The sequence below is a fragment of the Zalophus californianus genome, chromosome 15, assembly GCF_009762305.2.
Source record: "Zalophus californianus isolate mZalCal1 chromosome 15, mZalCal1.pri.v2, whole genome shotgun sequence".
Classification (NCBI taxonomy): domain Eukaryota; kingdom Metazoa; phylum Chordata; class Mammalia; order Carnivora; family Otariidae; genus Zalophus; species Zalophus californianus.
The window spans coordinates 22,136,036-22,158,277 of NC_045609.1; the positions used below are offsets into that span (position 1 = coordinate 22,136,036).

Genomic DNA, 22,242 nt, shown 5'->3' on the forward strand with positions numbered 1-22,242 from the left:
TGGTTCATTCGTATTTGAAAGATAAAAATCTGTAAACGTCAAGAAGGATTTACATAAAAGATGGCTCCAGAAAATTTGGTCAGAATAAATCCCGATAGCAAAGGTTTAAATGGTCTTCTATTCAGAGATGATTTTCAGGGACAAGAGCAGAGAAGGAACTGCAGCTTCAAAGCCATCGATGTAGGTCAGAGAAGTACACAACACACAGAGACCAGAAGCAGGAGAACACAAAGCTACATGGATGCCTTCTTACTAAAGGAGTGGCTAAAGGTGGATTTGACTCCACCAAGTTTTTAGTCAGAACTATTTTATCTGCTTCAAGGCCTAATTTCAACACCTACTGCCTGTGAGGTGGGGTTCACCTTTTTATCTAGCAAGACCAAACCAAAATGTCTTCAACAAGTAAAGTTTCTCTGGAAAATGCATTTCTACAAATAAGAACTCCCCAAAGGATGTAAATACACAATCCACAAAACAAGAGCTGAAAGAAACAAATAAACAAAACACATAATCGAAAGAAAATAGTATCTCTCCTTTGATTGCTGGCTTGTGACAAAGCTTGTGAGCTCCTCTCCTGGTTGCATAGCAACCGTGGAAGCAGCGGGTCCAGCCTGTAAGAAATTTCCATGCCAGCGCTGTGCAAACAGGAGCTAACTACTCCGTCTATTTTTCAAGGTTACCTGTATTTGCAAAAGAAAAAAAAAGAAAGGAAGATAAAATAATGTTCCTGGGGTGTCTAGAACCAAAGATCTGGATGGATGTTCTCTTAATGCTTTGAACACCTCTACAATAATTCCTCACCATCTATGTTCTATGTAGACAACTCCCATATGGGAAAGAAAGGCTCCAAATCTATAGGAAGTATGCCTGATCACTGAAACAAAATAACCAAGTTCCACAAAACTAAATCACTAAGTTCAAGACTTAGAAGGTAGACAGTAGACTTCATAAGCATCACCATTCAGAGTCCTCTCTGCTGTTCCCAAGATAGCTCCCTACTGAACACAGGAAGATTTATTTTCGGTTTTCTATCTTAGCTTTCCAATAAACACATTATTATAACTTGAATTCGGGGGCGCCAGGGTGGCTCAGTCAGTTAAGCTGCCTTCGGCTCAGGTCATGATACCAGCGTCCTGGGATCAAGCCCCCCATCGGGCTCCCTACTTGGCAGGGAGTCTGCTTCTCCCTCTACCCAACCCCCCTGCTTGTGCACCCATGCTCTGTCTAGCTCTCTCTCTCAAATAAATAAAATCGTTTTTAAAAATATTATAACTTGAATTCTTTTTCTATCTTCTTCCATTCTTGAATGTGGCTGATCACAGCACTGGACAAGTCCCTAAAATGAGCAATTCATTTCCATAGAGATTCATCTTAAAAGCTTGAGCCTGGTAAACATAATCAGTAAACTTACTGGCATCAGCACAACTGATAGGCTCAGACCAGCTTTCAGGTCGTCTCCAACCAGGTTTCACACAGGAAAAAATAAACAACCTACATTACCAAGCCTGACGAGTCCAGACAAAAATGTTCTTATGGGGAAAGTGGACACATACATAGAATGATTCATAAGCACTGGTGAACCAGTGTTACTTTCTCTATACTTAGTTACGGACACTATCCATTAATGTTTAATGTCCAGCCCACCAAGGATCAGGGCTTGAGGGAAATGACTTGAACGGGGGCATGTGGTCCCTCACATGAGTGACTTGGATAGTGGGACAGTGGAAAAAGTACTGAACCAAGGACCACACTCTTGTCACAAGTAGGTCAGTTATGGGACTTTGTGCAAGTCAGGTCAGTGAGCTTCCATTTCCGTGTCTATAGAGTTATATTAAGAGCTTCTCTGCCCATTTCATAAGAATGATCTAAAACTCAATGTCAAATAAAGGAACAGAAAACATACACAAACTTCTGAATGCTCTTTCTGACTTTATGTAACACTTCCTGCTTCCTCAAGTCATGTTAGAAGTGTATCATAATGGTGCTGATTGTCTATAAAGAAGTGCTTAAGGAAATTCAGATGCAACTTTATCGTTAGACTTTAAACTAGCAGAAAATTTGGTGCTAGCTGTTGATGGGCAGCAATACTGACAACTAGGAAAGGAACATTAAAAAATGATAGGTAGTCATTCTTTCGTTCCTTATATTTCCCGACTAAAAAATGATGCATTCCCTAAATGATGCATTCCCTAGATTTTTGATTGAATTAGGACAAAAATAAACACAACTGTAAATTGAGGAACATTTTCTTTTGGAACACTGATAAAAGAGTACCACACTAAAAGTAATTTTAAAGCTTTTGATTAATCAAATTAGTAGGTCTCATGAGATGCTTTAGAAAATGTATGCATCATCTTTTTTAAAACGTCTACTTCTGTAGAGAGAAAGTTCTCTCCTTTGGTGATTAAAAATATTCACTTTTTCATTAAAAAGTACACCTTGCATATAAAATTATTCATCTGTTGACTTAAAAGTAAAAGAACAGTAGTTAATTTTAATTTCAGATACCAGAGAGTATCTAATAGCTGATTAATTTATGGTGAAACCTTGCTAGACTTGTACTCATTAACTGTTAACCTTTGAGCACATTTAAAATTATTTGTGGAAACTGTTGCGTTTACTTAATAAGGCAGATGGGATAGGCAAGTTTTTATCAGGAGCAGAGAATTCACAGAAGAAAGAAGAAGAATATGAGATGGAACACAATCCCTCCCCAGCCAAGAAGTGTTTTCTCCTATGGCTGTAAGCCTTGACCTACCGCATTAGTCATTTCTGCTTCCTGCATAATTTCAAAAGCATCACCTATGTCTGATAAAAGTGCTGGAATCATCAATAGCTAAGTCTAGCAAAATGTGCCTCTCAACTCACCGCACCCCAGATCCGGCAGGAAGAACACTTGCACGTAACAGATGTATGGAATACACCCAACTAGCTGTTGTATATTGAGTTCAAGTCTTATCTCATGCAGAGGTATCAGGGAAATGAGAGAGTATAAACCTTTATTTAAAATAGAACAGATACAGAACTATAAAGGGAAGACAGTCTTTATGTGAGGAAAGGCTAATTTAATCAGTCTTCCCTCCATATACATGCGTTCATTAAAGGCAAGAACTTAAAAAAAAAAAAAAAAAAGCATTACCTTCCAGGTCAAGATGCAGAGAACTAATATTTACTCAGTGATGCTCTAAGCTAGGCACTGTACTGGGTGTTATAAACAATGGCAGGTACAACATCTGGTTTACAGATGGATAACCAGAGCTCCAAGAGGTAAAGTGACTTGCTGGGGACAAGTGAGAGATGGGGATACAATTTAAGACTGCACCTATCATATTAAGGAGGGCACATGTTGTGATGAGCACTGGGTGTTATATGCAACTAATGAATCATCGAACACTACGTCAAAAACTAATGATGGACTATATGTTGGCTAACTGAACATAAAAAAAAAAAGACTGTACCTATCAGACTCTCAAGCTTACCCACTTTTCCTTATACCACACACTTCCTCCCTTTCTAATATAAAAAAAAAAGAAAAAAAATCTAAGAAAGGCTGAATCCAGCCCAGAATACCCAAATCATTGCAAAAGGCTGCCTATCGAATCCTGGAAACTTTCTGCTAAAGAGCAACATATTTACACGCCAGAAGGTTTTAGCATATGTCCTATCTATATCAATTCCAAGTACCTATCAGCAGAGCGCTTAGGAGTCCTGACAAGGCTGACATCTTAACTGCCGCCTCTTTTCTCAGGAGCCTATACAGCCTCAAATTATAGCTGGCTATTGAAAATACTGGATTCGAGGTGAAAGAAATAAGTGAAGTCAATAACTGTCACCAATATTGCTTTACTAGTTACAAAGCAAATCTAGAGAAGGTTAACATTTTAGTGGAGGCGGGAGGCAGGTTAGAAGTCAGAAAGCCAAGGTAAACAGCGAAGAGCAAGGCAGTACCTCAAGCCGGAGGGCAGAGAGAAGAGGAACTCCTGGCTGAGGAGGAAACTTGCCTTGCAGGGTTATTATTGCCCATAGCATCTACCTGCTGTTCTCCCTGGGTGTGGACAGCCAGGGCCAACACTGCAAACGTGGAAAACTGAACAATTTTTCTGGCCTCCCTTATTCACACTTGAATGTAGCAGCAGACAGCACAGCCTTGGAAAGAGCATGATTTGGGTGATCAGTTACACCTGGGTTCAGATCAGAACTCTGCTATTTACCAACTACTTTGAGCTTCAGTTCCCCATCTATAAATTGGGGGTAATCCAGCCAGCCTCACAGGGGCTTTGGAGAATCAAAATGAGTTAAAATCACATAGCATATAATGGCCATTCAATAAATGTGAGTTCCTTTCCTTTGACTGCACTACTTGAAGTAATTATCAGCAGACTGGTTATAGGCTCAGAAGACAAACCACAGTCAGCTACACCAGGAAGTCTTTTTCTCTTTCGCGAACCTAAGAAAGAATACATATGTTTCCTATTTTCTTTCTGGCCTGAGGCAGAAATCACTTTTTATTCCAATAACCTCTTGAGTTGGGAGCTACAGACTAAGCAGTGGGGGATACCCATTACACTCCATCGTGAAGAAGGAAACCCATCATTGTAGCTTAGAGTAAACAGTATTTATCACACTGAAGCTCCTCCCCAGGTCTTCCCCCTGGGATGAATTAGCAGAGTAACTCCTATCAAGAGGCTCAGCTGGGATCTGGAATTATGGACACTTTTTAGAGCTCTAACTTACATCATTTTATATATATTATACAAACAGTGTGTATGCACGCACACATGCACACTTGTCTATACATTCATGTCACATACAGTAACATCTATATATATATATTTAGTGATAACACACAAATTAGATAAACATACATCATTAAAGACCAAAACAAGACTAACATTCTCAAATCCTGTCCATCTATTTTGATCCAACTTCTAGAATAACACAAATGGGCATGGGGGAATGTGACATGTGGGCCAAGGAAGTATCCATGGGAAGGAACTTTGACCATTTTGCCATTGGATTTTAAAGCATCATTTCTTGGCTCCATCACCAATTTCTTGTCTACTGCTTTATTACTACACTACTAAAATGTTTAAGTCCTCATAATTTTCTGTGTTTTAGCTCATTCCCTCCAAACCTACTCCATGGAAGATGGGCTCAGAGTATCATCAGCTGAGGAAAAGGAAAGAAAGGGCACATCTGACTGCTGCTGGTGGTGACATTTAATATTTATCAAACACGTATAATATAGCAGGAATTTTGGGGGATGGTGCATTCTCATTTCATTTTCGTAAAAATTCTATGAGGTACATACTTGTTATTACTGTCCTTTAGAAATGAGAAAGTTGAGGAATACAGTGGTCAAGTAATTTGTTCACAATTCCTAACTAGCAAGCGGTTTGCCAGACGCCAACCACAAGGTCTCCTGCCCTCCAGAAAGAGGTGGATTGTGAGCAGCAACCATAGCATTAGCCAAGTTAGGGCCACATCTTTCATCATAAAGAAGAGAACCATAGAGCAAGACTTTACTTTAGAATTCCAGGGTACTAATATGAGTTCTAGAGACTCAGTGAAGACATGTTCACATATGAAACCTTTTAGATGTGATCATGGATTTAGATGTGATATGGATAAACCCATTAAAAAAAAAAAAGTCTGTCACAAAGGGGAACTCCATGAGGGTTCAAAAAAAAAAAAAAAACCAAAGTGAAATAATATGACACCGCTCAGCATCTCCTCCACTGTTTCAAAGGAGATTAATATACACTGATCCCTTATCATATTGTGATCCACAATTGTATCCAATTTAATATGAAGCACATCAATATTAGATTGATCTCCTTAGCTGAAAATTTAAAGCCCCCAACATGATTCTCGCCTATCTTTTCAGCTATGTTTACCACCTTTTGATTTTTGATTTTCAGATCAAAAATATGACCTGAAACTGTGTCCAAACATGTTTTCTAAAAATTACCATATTTGAAAACAATTCTATGATTAACAGTTCCACCCTAGTTAGCAAATAAGTGTTGTTTTCTAAGTTTTTACATTAAACTGTGCAAGCTAAACATAATAGAAGAAGTAAAAGTCAAAGGAACTCTATAAAAATATTTGCCCCCAAAATGGAGCTAAAGGATTAATAATATTAATACATAAAAAGCTTGTACAAATTGATGAGAAAAATATGAATACCCTTATAAAATAATGCTCAAAGACATGGAGAGACAATTTCTAAAAGAAGATATTAAACAATAAACAGACCACAGTCAGATGCCTGGGAGGAAATGCTGTTATATCAGACTTCATTTCTGAAATTCTACACAACTTTGTAGTCATACTGGAAAACAGAAGATCAATTGAAAAATTATATTTTCTCTTGAGTAGGAGAGTAGCATTTTGTGAGAGCATGACACTGACAATATTTGGTTATGAATCTTTCCGTCTGCTGAGCCAGGATTCTAAGCTCATGGGTTCAAACTGGGTGTTACTTGTACGTGACAACTATACATTAGTGAACCAATAACTTGTCATCATAAGATGATTTCTAATATACGGAAACTGTATACTTTTATAAATATTCTAAGTGATATTTTTTAATCTTCCGATACTCTCCCTCAACTCTCTCTCTCTCACATACTCTTAACTTGCATTCCCAACACGTTTTTTAAAAGGCCTGCAATAACATTATTCTCTTTAGAACAGAAATCAGAGCAAACATGTCTTCCTCGAATGTCAAGAAAAAGTGTTTAAGGACTGATATTCCCAAATGAAAATGGGAGTCTTTTCTTCCTACTGACCACACACCTTCCAGAAAGGGCCCACTTGAGGGACCAGTGAGGAAAGCATGTCTATGCCATCAGATCAGTCCTGAGGCTAAGTGAAATGACAGTGGATGAGGCCAGCACACTCTCACATCTGAACCTGATATAAGCCAGTCTCTCCACGTAAAGACCTTCAGGGCAGCATCGTGCCTGCACTGTGGTAGTGCTGATTTGTTCTGAAGGCAGAATGAAAACAAACTTTGGCAAGCCACAGCAAACATCCAAGTATTTTTAGTCAGCCTCTTTGTAACCTATACCCTTAAATTGGGCATGAGTCAATTCTGACAGTTCTTAGAATTGTGTCATCGGGATTCAAACTTTGCCTGACACGATGCAGCATTGTTCCTGATTACTCATATTCCAGAGTTCAAAGACAAAAGAATTCTATCAGAGAGGCTCATGCTTTCCTTCATCTCTTCTATTAAGTAAATCGAATGTTCTGACAGCACACCTATCTATAGATGTCAAGTCACATTTACAAACATCTAAATCAAAAGCTTGCCTAGGCAAGTCTTTGGTGCACGAGACTTAAAAAGTGACCTTGGTTTCTTTAAATGCTGCCATTCGATTCACATTCTATAAAAACACATAATCAAAGTGGTGGGGGAAACAAAGAATCAGATATCAGACATAATAAATGGGTTTCCTTTCACTCGTACTGATAATCTTCTCATTAAACTCAGAATTCTTCCAAGACACCCCTTCAATTTGTGCACTATGAAGTCATTATCTCCTCAATCTCTAATATCTTTAATATTTTAAGTGGGTGAAAGGATTCAATCACAAAAATTTGGAAGGAGGATTCTGTGTTGCCTCCTGAGGCCCCAGACATCCCCTTGCTGGCAAAGTGGGTTGGACCATTAAGTGACTAGAGATGGAAGAGCGGAGAGGGTGCCAAGTAGCGAGGAACCTCTTTAGAGTTCAGATCTCTGACTTCTGGTATGTTCTTTGAAACTGCGACAAGAGAGAAAGGAGGCAAACTGAGCTGATGGGTCAGTGGGAGGGTTCCAAAGCACCAAGGCAGCTGAGTTTACACCCAAACTGGAGAGAGGCCACAAGAGGCACTCCCAAGATACCAAAACTGTAAAGTGGAAGAAACCTTTCACTTTGGGTAAAAAAAGGCATCAACTCCCAGCCTCTTTTTGCCCCCAGTCAGTTTTACTCACTCACCTAACTGAGTTCCTAGTGGTGCTGGAGCCTTTAGAGAGATCATTCCAGCCTGGCAATGCCAATGCCTCATGTCTTCCGATGTCATGGTACAAAGTCAAAACTTCGGTAAAGAGAGTATTTAAACTACATATAAAAACATTGCTACAGAAGGTAGCATAAGCACCTTCCAGAAGCTGTTTAAATGGCTAAAGGCTAGGTAAAGGAGGTTGGTCTGCGCACAAATAGATAAGTAGAACAGAACAGGAAAGTCCTAAATCCACACATGAATGGTTGTTTCATTCTCATATAAGGTTCAAGAAACACTAAAATATTTCAATGTTGAAATATGTCAACATATATTTTTGTTCTTCATCAGAGTACTGGCAAAATTCGTGTTTCAAATGGCATCAATTATTAACTATCTTGGAGTTAAAATTCTAAAACATGGTCAGATAATACTTTTGAGCAACCACAGAATCCTGAAAATATAGTAGGAAAGGGGGAAACTAAAAGATACCCATTTTTGGTTTGATTCTGCCATTATTATTTCAGACAGCCTCTTAAGATTTTTATTTACCCAACTATATAAATTGAGAGTTTTGGGTGAGAGCTAGAAAATCCCATCTTAGCTTTGAAATTATGAAGACCTCTGTTCAACTAACTAGATTACCAACTAAATCTATGCTCTTGGTCCAATTATTCAACATATGATTCTATTCTTTAACTTTAGAAAACGAAGGTAGTTATACTTTTGCCCCTCAAAATTACTGGAAAAGAAAATATACCTGAAAAATACAAAAGTTCTTTAAGAGGTGAGACATAATATACATGGGTAAGAAGGATTAACAGTAGGATTCTGATGAATTTTGTTTTCGTTTATTACCAGTAACATAAATAACACTTACCAGCAACATTACAAAATCCTACAGAGCTGATGATATGATGAGAAACACCTACCAAACCAGTATAAAAATCTCAAAAGACTACATTATCACTCTTATGAGTAGTTCATGACAAAAAATCAGTATTGCTCTACCATTTCACTGAATAACAACAAAAAAAATAATATCATTTAAGGAAGATGATCCAAGTGTACCTGTATTTCAAAGGATAAGGGTAATGATATGAGTTAAAGCAATAAAATAAAGGTTCCATAGATAGGAGAAAGAATTATAAGTTGTTATTGGGTTTAGCCATATGAATTAGCTGGTGTTAGTCAACTTTTGACATACCAAAAGGGCAATTTTGCATAATTCACCCTAATAAAATCTATGCATATGAGTGTAAAAGTCACCTTTGAAAAAACAATAAGCCATAATAACATGAAGTATATCATTTGACCTTTTTTTGAGCTCTTCTCATGTCACCGAGTAAAATGTTTTCTCTCACAACAAACCTATGAGAGAGGTGCCATTACTTATCTATTTTCATGTGAGGAAATCAAAGCACAGGGTGACGCAGTGCGTTGTCCAAGAGCACGGAGCCAAGTAGGGTTGATGTTCAAATGCAGCCTGTCCTAACCCTTACCTTAGTCTGGCTGTTAAGCGTATAGCAAGATGAGCGCTGGGAACTCCAGGAAGATGGGAAGGGAGAAGAGAGTTGTAGCATTTACCCATGGCTGTACAGAGGAAAGAGGAAGGCAGCCTGCAAGGCCCACTGAGCAGCACATCTCTCAAGGTCAGATGGAGGCATTGTGTTATCACAGCTAAAAGACTTTCCCTATTATAATCATCAAACTGGCTCTCCTAATTCCAGATCAAGAAGTATTTGATCATAATTAAACGTCTACTCGGGCTTTTCAAACAGAGAATGTACTAAAAAACCAAGCAAAGCATTTGGTTTTCATGGCATTATAAATGGACAAAGTGATATTGCATCGGCCACTCTTGGATGCCATAAACTCAAACCTCCAACTGCACAGCTGAGGACCAGATATGGAATACACTTAACACCCCCAAGGTACCATTCTACCATCAGCATGTGTCCAGGCGACCAGGTGGCCCCATGAGGCAAAACCATAAAAGCCTTCAAAATGTTCTCTAATTTAAATTTTTAAAAGGTTAAAAAATAGCATCTGATATAAATAATTCATTTAGGTCCATGTTTATAATTATAACAAAAAAGGGGAACCAAAAAAAAAAATACATCTATTGCACTCAGTGTTAATTTTCTTTACCTTTCTGGAGCTTCGTGAATAGTAGGATCCATAGTCACCCTAGAAACAAAGAAACGAATTTTAGCAAACGTGAAAGAATTTCATTTTTACTGTGACAACAATTTACAAATGATTATTATGAATGGATTTTAAACTCAGGAAGTGCCTTAAAAGGGACACAAATTAAAACAAAGGAAATGTGATGGGGCATAGAGAAAAAAGGAACATGCGGAAAATGTTCATATAATGCCATAAAGAAAAGCACACCAAATAAAAGGCATCAATAATCTGAATAGAATTTTTAAAAACAAATTTGTGTCAATCACATAAAAAGCGTGAACCTGAACTTGAAAGGAATATGCCCATTGGATACAATTTCAATGGGGTAACAAATATACTGCGAAAACAGTCTTTCCCGTGTGAAAATGTTGGCACAGGAAAACACTTTCTTATACCATATATCTTCACAGCTATTATGAGAAACCAATGTTCTCTCAAACTTCATTATCCCAAATACTGTTTACCAAGGGCCAGAACAACAAGGCAGGTAAAAGCCAAAAGCCAGATTTTACAAGAGATGACATGGTTCCTCAAAACTATCCCAGCCTCAAAAAACTATGGACCGACTCTGAGTGCAGGCATGCCAAGACCAAGGACAAGGCTGACGTTCTGCTTTTACAAAATGCTAACTTTATTTCTGTCAGGAAAAAATGCATTTAGCTCATTTCCTGTTAGGATATAGTAACATGTGCAAGATGCAAATTATTCCAACTGGTATCAAAGATTACATATATAGAATGTGAAGAAAGGAACATTGTACCTTTTGCTGTAATGATGCATTAGTTAACGCCACACAAATTGATGCCACAAGAGTTATTTAGTCTTTCCAATTTTTTAAAATCCAAATCAAATCATAAGGAATTAAATTTGAATTGTGACGTTGCTATCTGAGGTTCCGATAAGGGAAAATAGGAAATTCACATTTCTAAAACCTTATTTATTCCCAGCCATATTTTCTTATTTAATCTTCACTTCTAAAACAGTAACTTCAATAACTTTTTATAGTCATAAAAGCAGTATGCATTTATTGTAGAAAATATGCAAAATACAGAAAATAAAAACCAATCATGATCACACCACTTAGAACAGAACTGACATCTTCTGATGTTCCCTTTCAATATCCACAACATACGCACAGGGCCTTTTAAACAAGATTAGGATTATACCACATATTCCCTTAACAGCAAATCATTTTTACCTACGATAGTCTTCAAAAACAAAATCTTAATACTTACATCTTAAAACTTCATATTCATCATATGACACTATTTGTTCAAACATTTCTTTTTTTTTAAGATTTTATTTATTTGACAGAGAGAGACACAGCGAGTGAGGGAACACAAGCAGAGGGAGTGGGAGAGGGAGAAGCAGGTTTCCCACGGCGCAGGGAGCCTGATGTGGGGCTCGATCTCAGGACCCTGGGATCATGACCTGAGTCAAAGGCAGATGCTTAACGACTGAGCCACCCAGGCGCCCCTGTTCAAACATTTCTTGATATTTGTTTAAGCTGTGCTGTTTTCTATTTATCTAGTACATCTAACGTTGCAATAATATCCTTGCACAAAAATCTTATTGTATCTGCTAATTTCCTTAAGTGAAATTTACCAAAATGGAATTTCTGAAGAAAAGTCACAAACTTTTTCCGTGGCACATGTCCACAGTTCACCCACCAAAAGAACAAAAATCAATACTGGCACACTTCAGTTTATTATGTCTTGCAGATACTGCACTTTTTTTACAAACTGAAGGTTTGTGGCAACCTGCCTTGAGCAAGTCTACTGGCACCATTTTTCCAACAACATTTGCCCATTTGTGACTCAGTGTCACATTTTTATAATTCTCATCATATTTCAAACTCTTTCATTATTATTATATTTGTCACAGTGATTTGTGATCAGTCATTTGGGGGCACTATGAACCCTGCCCCAATGTAAGACAGTAACTTAACTGAGAAATGGTGTACGTGTTCTGACTGCCTCACAAACCAGCCTCCCCGGCCCCCCCAGTGCCTCCATCTCTCTGCCTCTCCTCAAGCCTCCCTATTCCTTAAGCTACAACAATATTGATATTATGCCAATTGCTAACCCTAAATTGCTGTCTTATTTTAAGAAACTGCCACAGTCACCCCAACCTTCAGCAACCACAACCCTGATAACAGCCATAACAATGAGGCAAGACCCTCCACCAGCAAAAAAAGATTACGACTTGCTGAAAGCTCAGATGATGGTTAGCATTTTTAGCAATTAAGTAATTTGTAATTAAGGTATGTATATGTTTTAAACATAATGCATTACAGTACAGGGTAAACATAACTTTAATATGCGCCACTGGGAAAGCAAAAAATTAATATGATTTATTTTATAGCAATATTCACTTTATTGCAGTGATCTGGAACCAAACCTGCAATATTTCTGAGATACGCCTACAGACTGCCCACCAAAAAGACAATTAGCTGTGTATCTCAGTTCCCATTTCTCAAACTGTATTTAACAATTTCATATAATACTTTTTTACTTCACAGTGAAAATGGTATCTACTCTTAATTTTAGTTATTTTCTCTTATTAGGGCGCCTGAGCAATTTTAAAAATTTATGGTAATTCTCCTATTTATTGCCTTTGACCATTTCTACTTAGGAAATTTGTGGGTTTTCTATTGATTTCTAAGAGCTCTTTGTACAATAAAGATATTAATCATTTGTGTATTTTAGTTGTATATTTTCACTTGCCTTCCTAGTCTTATTTGCATTCAGGCTTGGCTTATAATGGCTTTTGATGCACAGAAGCTTAAATTTTATGCAATCAAACTTATCATTTTTTCTGTGGTTTTTTCCATGGTTTCTATGCTTAGAAAGTTCTTCCCTAGTCCAAATGCAATTAAATAGCTATTTCTGTTTCTTTTACTTGCCCTCCAAACCCCGCCACCACCTTTTACCCTTGGCCCTTCTTTTCAATCTGTGTAGAATTTTTGTAGATATGGTGTGAGGTGAGTACTTAATGTGATTTCTGACAACCCCCTCCCTCAGCCTTTTCTCCAACACCATTGGTAAAATCATTCACTCCTTCAGGCCTCATTGAGGTACAATCTTTGCTCTAATGTCAGCTTTGGCACCTGGGTCACCTTAGTTTCCTTAGTTGTAAAACAGGGATCATAACACCTATCTTACAGTTTTGCGGTAAGGATCAAACTCGATAATTTACAGAAAGCACTTAGGTCAGTGCCTACCAGAGCACATCTGCTCAATAAATCCATGGCTGGACACCAGATTCAGGGTGTCCTCCTCTCACCACCTGCCCGTTCTTGTGCTCACAGGGTAAATCTGATAGTACACATAATATTCAGTAAGAAAAGTATCTCCAACAACTTTATCAAAATCGCCCTGGCTGTTCCCACCTGTTTGTTTTTACATAGGCCCAAGTCACTCTTCATTTCAGCTATTCTTAGGATGGTCTTTTCTTTGCACAATCATCTTTCTCTCACTTGCATTTTGGCACATGCTATTACCGAAGCCAAAACTTCCAAAACAATGTTTAAAAGTAATGGCGAACATAGATATCCTTGCCTTTTAATTGATTAAAATACTAAAGATTCTAGAGTCTCATCATTGAGTTTGATGTTGGCCATGGGTTTAAACCAGGTAGTCTTTATAATACTAAAGTCTTTATAATACTGTTTTTTGACATTATTTTTATTGCTATCCCACAGAGGAAAATGAATTTTAAAGAGGTAACATGAGTCACCCGAAGTCATACAGACAGTACCTGGGGCCTGAATGCAAGCCCAAGTTGTCTGGTTCCATTTTTATTTTCCATTGCAACAATACCACCACCATAACATAGTCAGTCTTCAAACCAGCCATTTGTTTTTTGCTGTTTTTTTTTTTTTTTCTTAAGAATTTTATTTATTTGAGAGAGAGAGAGAGCACGCACAAGCTGGGGGCAGAGGACCAAATAGACTCCCTGCTGAGCAGGGAGCCCTGGGATCACGACCCAAGCCAAAGGCAGACGCTTAACCAACTGAACCACCCAGGCGCCCCAGCCATTTGTTTTGTTCCAAGTTTAGCCATATAAATTCGTTTAGATCTTATAAAACATCTTCTTATAAAAGTAACGTAGGAAAGGATGGCTAATTTCTCAGATAATCTGAAGAACTGTAGATCATCAGATATTACCTGTAGCAATATTTCAAGATTCATCAGTGTTTGTGTGAGAACGAGAATTTAGTAGGAGAGGCCAGAGACATGGCTGCAACTCCTCCCTGGTTATCCCCTATGCAGAGAAAAAAAAGAGCTTCCATCGCTTTCAGTCACTAAGGGTAGAAAAGGCTAGAACTTTGAAGCAAAACAGAAACCCTTGAAGGAAGAGGGCTGGGAGTTAGCAGAGGAGATGGAGGTGGTGGTAGAAAGTAAAGCCGGAGTAGAGGGTTTAAGTAGCACCTCCTGACTCTTCCTTCTCCTTACACCCACAAGGGCTGAATGTGCCTCTTAGAGTAAATGCCAAATATAAATAAGATTTGGCCCATCTGTTTTCTTTTCAGCCCAGCTCTGATCTGAAGTTTTCCCCTCCCGCTGACCCACACTGCATTTCAGCAAGGCAAGATTTCCTTCTATTGGCCTGATCCCAAATAAATACAAGTCTTTCTGCTCTAGGATAGTTTAACTTTAGCAACTGTTGGGAAATTGACAGGAAATAAAATGCAGATAAGAAGAAAGTTGCAGTTTCAAAAAACCTCCAAGTTGACCCTGGTTTTTCCTAGAAGGTAATTATCCAGAGTACACTCTATCTCTACACTAGTTCGACCCCCTCCTGTGAGAGCTCTTTCATGGGCCAGACTTCTCCCCTTTTTCCTAACAGGTGCCCCAGATGGTGCCCGTCCCAAACCTCTCTGTACTTGGAAACATACTGGGCTGACCATCCTTTCCCTTAGTCCCACCCCAGAAGAGGTCTGGGAGTCTTGCTAAGACCTCAGCTGCAGAACAAGAGCTTAACAAAACCTAACCACACATTTTCTGGCACATAGTAAGAACTGTGTAAGGATTAACGCTCATTATTTTAAGTCGGCTCCACACCCAGCATGGAGCCCAATGTGGGGCTTGAACTCATGACCCTGTGTGCTTCACAACAAGACCCTCTCCTCTCCTTTAATCCAGCCCCCAACCCAAGCTCCTCCGAAATTCTGTTCCCATTCTGCCAACCAGGTCAAAATCATACACTGTGAGGAAAAGTGATAAAATCTGAATAACTTACATTAAATTAAATTAATTATGGTTTAAATTTAATAGATCTAAATTTGTAGAATAGAGTTTAAATAGAAAATATCCCTTCTGCTTTTCTCTTCACATAGCCCAAGTCATGCATCCATGATGCCACAGAGAAACAAAAACACTCAGTTCTTGGCATTGTCTTGTCTTGACATTAACAAAAATGGAAAGCACAATCACATACATGTCCAGGGACTTCACATGTTATATCATTGGGCCCACAAAACCATCCTGTGAGAACATTAGGGTAGAGATTATCATTGTTATTTTGTAAAAGAAGCTAAAAAGCAAAAAACAAGTGAATAACCCCGAGTTATATGTTCATAAGTGGCAGCAACAAGACTCAAATCCAGGACTTCTGTTATCCAATCCAAAATTCTCCCTGTTTCCTGAAACTGACAGTCTCTAGAACCATTGGTTATTAAACTTTTATCATTTCTATTAAGGTCACAGAGGCAATTGTGATTCATTTCTCATCAACTGTTCTCCAAAAGACTATTCTGAAGTTCATGGTAATCACTTTGAGACTGTCCTACAAAACTCTTCCTTGTACCTTGACTGACTAATCTCTTGAGGCAACAACCAGGAAAACATAGGTCAAATCATGTCTGAGTTTATAAAGGCAGGACTGGAGGTTATTATATTGCTACAAATGCTAAAAAAAAAAAAAAAGAAAAAAGATTGATCGTTTACAATAACTACATATAATCTTACAGTTTCTTTTAAATAATGGGTCATGAGTTCAAGTCCCATATTGGGCTCCATGTTGAGTGTGGAGCCTACTTAAAAAAATAAACAAATAAAATCAAATAAAATGCATATCTATCATTATGGTTGTGTGAAAATCAAGTTTAGATATGTTAGTACCATCAATACAAAATAATAAGAGTCAATCCTTATATAGTTCTTACTATGTGCCAGGTACTATTCTAAAGGCTTTAACAAGTATCATTCATTTTGTCCTCCCCTAACAATCCTATGAGATAGGTGCTTTTACTATCTTCATTTTACCAAGGAAACCAAGGAAGAGAGAAAGTAAGGAATTTGCCCAAAGTCATATCGTAAATAAGTAACAGAGCTTAGATCTGAACCCAGATTGTGTGGCTCCATAATCCACAGAATATCAATAACTTGTAGTTTCTAAAAGATTTTCACTTGCTACCAAGAACTCGGTGTGAGTTCAAAACTCTTATATGGTGACTGCTAGAATCAAGTTTAGCATCTTGAAAACAAGCCTGTTCAGAGACCACCGTTTGTGTTGTTGTGTTTAGTTCTTCCTTGCCATAGCTCTTTTGTATTTAGCAACAATGCCAATTAATCACCCAGACCACTTATTGTTTTATAAAGTGGTGATTTTTTAATAAGTACAAAGAAAGAAAACTGATACTTTCTCCAATAAAAATAAAACAGTCCTTAGCCTTTTAGAGCTAGAGGGCATCTAATACATAGACCCAGCACAAAACACGTTTAATCCACTTAACAATATGAGGTAGGAATTACCATTGCTCCCATTTTCCTAATGAAGAATCTGACACTCAGAGAGATTAAATCGCCCAATGTTCCACAGCTTATATGTACAAGGGAACACTCAAACCCAATTCCGTCTTCAGAGCCCTACACTTAGCCATTCTATCAACCTGCCCTCCATCTACTCTACTGAAATAACACTGGTTAAATTAGAAAAAAAGCAATATGAGCAAATATTTCTCCACTTCAACTCTGCAAGGCAACACAATGCATTGTGTTCACTTACATTCACAAATGCACCCGCCAATATGTTCAAAAGAAGTGCCTACGGATTGTAGCACTTTAAAGACCTTTAGGGGAGAGGGGCTAGAACAGCAAGACATTTTTTTTAAAGTAATACTATTGCACTTATTCATTAAGATAATGAAAATTCTAGATTGTTTGATCCTCAATTGGACATTTTATTTCCTTCAAGGAATAAGTCTTTTATAAAGCTCAGAAAGTATAGGTCTCCAAATATATTATTTCAAGTATACTTGAATAAATAAACTGAAGTGCTCAAAACTCACAATACTCTCGCATTAGAGAACAGTGCAATAATTTACCACTGACAAGCCAGCATTCCAGACCTTCCTATTCATGTGATTAGCTGCAGGTTTGAGAAGTTTCATGTCAACAACCAACTTGCTGAGAAAAGTCTCAGTTCACTTGTTGAACTTAGCCCAACTAATGTACTTATCATGAACTACTAGAAAATTCCAAGTGGCACAATTATTCTTAGCAACTTGTAGCTATTTAAAAAATATTTCTAATATCATCTATTCCTTTTTTTTCCAAGATGATATTCAAGCAATATAATAAGGCTCTGTAAAGAACAAAAGTATTACTGCTATGGACAGTTAATAGATTTGATCCATTCATTCAGCTGATCATGTAGTAACAACTCAAAGTGAGATTTTTTTTTTAAAGATTTTATTTATTTATTTGACAGAGAGAGACACAGTGAGAGAGGGAACACAAGCAGGGGGAGTGAGAGAGGGAGAAGCAGGCTTCCCGCCTAGCAGGGAGCCAGACGCGGGGCTCAATCTCAGAACCCTGGGATCATGACCTGAGCTGAAGGCAGACATTTAATGACTGAGCCACCCAGTCGCTCCTCAAAGTGAGATTTTTTAACACAGACAAGAGCTATGTTTGATCACTGGGCTAGAATAACAATGCAAGATCACAGTGAACAAAGCTTACCCTACCTAGTAGTAATCCATCAAACAGTGGTGCAAAGTGCAAATTCTAAAGCAGGCAAGCCTGAAACACAGGCTCAGCTTCCTCATCCATAATGTAACAATTATTAGGTAGCTACCCAAAGGGCTGTAAGGATTGAGGTAATAAATATATAGAGTACTTAGTACATAGTAAGTGCTCAATTAATATTAGCTACTGTAGATGTTACCCATTTAGCTCTCCTGTTTCACAGAACTGTTAGGGAAATTAGTGAGTTGAAAGTTACCTGAACTACCAGAAAATGGCCTTGGTTTTTAAAATCTCTTCAAGATTTTATTTATTTGACATAGAGAGAGAAAGAGAGCACAAGCAGGGGGAGCGGCAGGCAGAGGGAGAGGGAGAAGCAGCCTCCCCACAGGGCCCAATGTGGGACTCGATCCCAGGACCCTGCGATCATGACCGGAGCCAAAGGCAGTTGCTTAACCAACTGAGCCCCCAGGTGCCCTTAAAATCTCTTCTAAGATAGAAAATGAGGACTGTATCTGCACACCTGACACAGTATCTAGTAAGTACATGCTCATTAAATATACGCTGAATCATTATATATATTCATTACATGACTCGATCTATTAAAAGGGTTGTCTCTCTCAGCATAAGGCATATTGAAGTCATGGCTAGGGGAGAGAGAGGGTTAAAAATGGGGAGAGAAGTAGTTAAATGAATTCTACACAGTTATTTTTCACATTGGGAAAAGATTCCATCAGATCCTTTAGGTTAGAGTCCCCAAATCACGGATCTATCCATAGTGCCAAATGCTGCAGACCGACAAAGGAACTCAATGTTAGTGTTTTTGTCCTCATGTGAATTCAGTTCTTTAAAAACACAGCTAAGGGAAATGCGTGTTTTAGCTTTCTGTGTGCTTAGGTGCCCGAGCTACTGAGGGTCTAGGTCCGGGCAGCCAAAGAGTGTGGTCAGCAAGATGAACAAAGATGCGCAGATGAGAGCAGCAATTAACCAAAAGTTGACAGAAACTGGAGAAAGAGAATGCCTCAAAGAGTTGCTGAGAGCTAAATTAATTGAATGCGGCTGGAAGGACCAGTTGAAGGCACACTGTAAAGAGGTAATTAAAGAAAAAGGACTAGAACACGTTACTGTTGATGACTTGGTGGCTGAAATCACACCAAAAGGCAGAGCCCTGGTACCTGACAGTGTAAAGAAGGAGCCCCTACAAAGAATAAGAACATTCCTTGCTCAGCATGCCAGCCTTTAAGATTGGATGAGATTGTGTTGTTTTGTGGTTTTATTTCTGAAAGTAAAACTTGCCATAAATTAGGAATCAATTTCCCAAAATAAAATCTTTTTTTGTATGATGGTAAAAAAAAAAAAAAAAACCACACAGCTAAATCCTCAAAAGGAGCTCCCTAACCAGCCCAGTCCAAGATGGGCCCCAAGATGGCATATTATCTATAACATTCATTCGGCACTTAAGTACACTGTACTTAAGGAGTTTGTTCTTATGACATTAAATATTTGTTGGATCTTATCCAAAAGTCAGGAATTAAATTCTGTACATATTCTGCCCCTTCCAGGTTTCCAGACATTATCTTGGCCTCTACAGGGAACATGAAGAGGAATAAGGCACAATCCTTACTCTGAAGGAGCTTCCTGTATAACAAAGAGAATAAGACCGGTACAAAAATAACTTCAATGCAAGGCAGATCATAGCAAGTGTCATGGAGATGTACAAGGAAAGAAATCCAAAGAGGAATCAAATAAATCTATTTTAAGCAATTAAGGCTTTATGATAGTGGGGCACACGAATGAAACCACAAAGATTTTGAATGGGCAAGGGCATTGCAGGTTGAGAAGACAGCAGGGGTAAAGACCAGTTAGGAAAACATAGGGTGATTATATAATTTGGAACCACTTTGATATTTTACTGGTTTATGGGGCCAAAAAAAAATAAAAGAGTATTTATAATCAAGACCACCTGTAAACTCTGGAACATAGGAATAAAGTGTAATAAGACACAAAGGTTGTTGAGAAGAAAGTGACATGGCTAAGCCTGTTCATCAAAAAGATTTATCTGGCAAGTGCATGTTAGGGGGGATGGAGAGACAGAGATAAAGCAGCTCTGCAGTAAAGGATTAGCCTTACCTAGAAAGTGGTCTAGCCTTTGCCCTTGCTCCTGGGACATGGCCTTGAAACCCTTGGAATAGTCTGCCTGCTGAGTGTCTTTGTTGACCTTGGGGCTCTGGGCTGTTCCACACATGCTAGACTCATGATGTGATTAGTGGTGGGTACTTGTGGCCACATACTATCAGCTCCATCTCAGGAAAGACTGGAGACTCAGGTAAACCGCACAAGTACTCAATAACGTCTGTGTGACCAACCCAGTTTGTGACGGAGCCTCAGTGAAAACTGGACGCCAAGGCTCAGTGAGCTCTCTGGTGGGCAATGCTGTACGTGTGTTCTCACACACCGTGACTGGGAGAAGTAAGTGTGGCCACAGGGTGGGCGCTGGGTGAGGACAGAGCCGGGCACTGGGAACTCTCCTGGGCCCCGAGCTGTGTGTGTGTCTCCCCTCGGCTGATCTGAATCCGCATCCCGTCACAGTACCAAACTCCAACTCCCAGCGTGCAGCGTCCCAGGAGTCTTTCCAGTGGCTTATCAAACCTGCCCGGGATCTTGGGAACCCAAACTTGCAGCTGGCGTCAGAAGTGAAGGTGGTCTTGGGACTTCCAAATCTAAAGCAACCAATAAGAAAACCCTCGTGACAGGGCAGGGAGAATTTATAGAAGCCTGAACAGCAGTGGTGGAATTAAAAAGGCACTGATGCTACAGCTCTACAGAGGAAAAAAAAACAAACAAAGAAAAATGGATAGAGACGTGATTACATAGAAGAAACTAAAAAGAGTTAGCCTGGGAGAAAGGAATTAATTAAATTATTAAGAAATAAAAATCGAGGGACGCCTGGGTGCCTCAGTCGATTAGGCGTCTGCCTTCAGCTCAGGTCACGATCCCAGTTTCCTGGGATCAAGTCCCGCATCCGGCTCCCCGCTCAGTGGGGAGCCCGCTTCTCCCTCCGCCTGCCACTCCCCCTTGCTTGTGCACTTGCTCTCTCTCTCTCTCTTCCTCTGAGAAATAAAATCTTTAAAAATAAATAAATAAATAAAAATGGAGAAATGAGAAACAAGAGCTAGTTTGAGGAGGAAAGCAAAATACGGGAGGGGAAATGAGGAGTGTACACATGTTAATGCGCACACATGTCAGTGCCCCCACTGACCAGTGGGGTCTGGCCCTTTACTCCCTGTAATCTTTCCTGGCCAAGAGAACACGGCATAAATGGTGCTGTGCGCACGGTGATCCTAGCCTTTAGGAGGATAGGCAGGCCCCGCTTCCTGTCTCTTGGCACCTGAGCCTCCACATAAACGCTCCAGGCAACTCCGCTGAGACAGGGGCTGCAAAGAGAAGCACTAAGGCACGAGACGTGCGAGAAGCGAGGGCCCCGCGAGCACGCAGAGCAGTGGGGCTCCCAAGGACCGCCACAGAGCAGGAGACCCCAGAGAGAACCCCATGGGGCCATGAGAGGTAAAAACACAGTGTCCTTTAAGCCACCGGGCTTTGGGGCGGTTAGTGATGACATAATAAGATAACTGAATTTAAGGCAGTAACCATAACGTAACTAAATCATTTTCCCTGGCTAATTTCTTTATTGAGAAAGTGTATGATTCTCCAAGATAATGGAGGTCAAAAGTAAGAAGTATAACTAATTAAAATCTCTAAATGACCCAAAGAGCTTCAGAACATCTTGTTATATGGCTACAGGTTATCAAAATCAGTTATTTTCTGAAGGGCCTAATTGCCATGGAAGGAGGCGCAAAGGAGCATGTGCTCAATGAGGTCTGACTGTACCTGGCTCATCCTCCCCTCACCTCCTAGCTCCACTTTTCCAGTGTATTAGTATCTTCAGTCTAATCCTGGCTGATAAAACTGCTGGCAGGCTTGCTCAGTTCTGTGTGACCTGCAATCACACCAGAAGGCAGTGCAAACGTGCACAAATTAACCTTTTGCTTAATCTTTATTTTGCTGTATTAAAAACAGTTGAAACGAATCC

General features: G+C 39.1%; 1 protein-coding gene and 1 pseudogene across 1 annotated transcript in view; one reads left to right on the forward strand and one right to left on the reverse strand.

The window, feature by feature from the left end:
• Nucleotides 1-22,242, reverse strand: part of ANK3 (ankyrin 3) — a 689,507-nt gene that overhangs the window by 569,186 nt on the left and 98,079 nt on the right. Inside the window, exon 2 of the mRNA XM_027595995.2 lies at nt 10,144-10,182. Coding sequence (XP_027451796.2) covers nt 10,144-10,182 — 39 coding nt within the window. The remainder of the gene's footprint in view (nt 1-10,143; nt 10,183-22,242) is intronic.
• On the forward strand, nt 19,021-19,395 carry LOC113923396 (annotated as a pseudogene).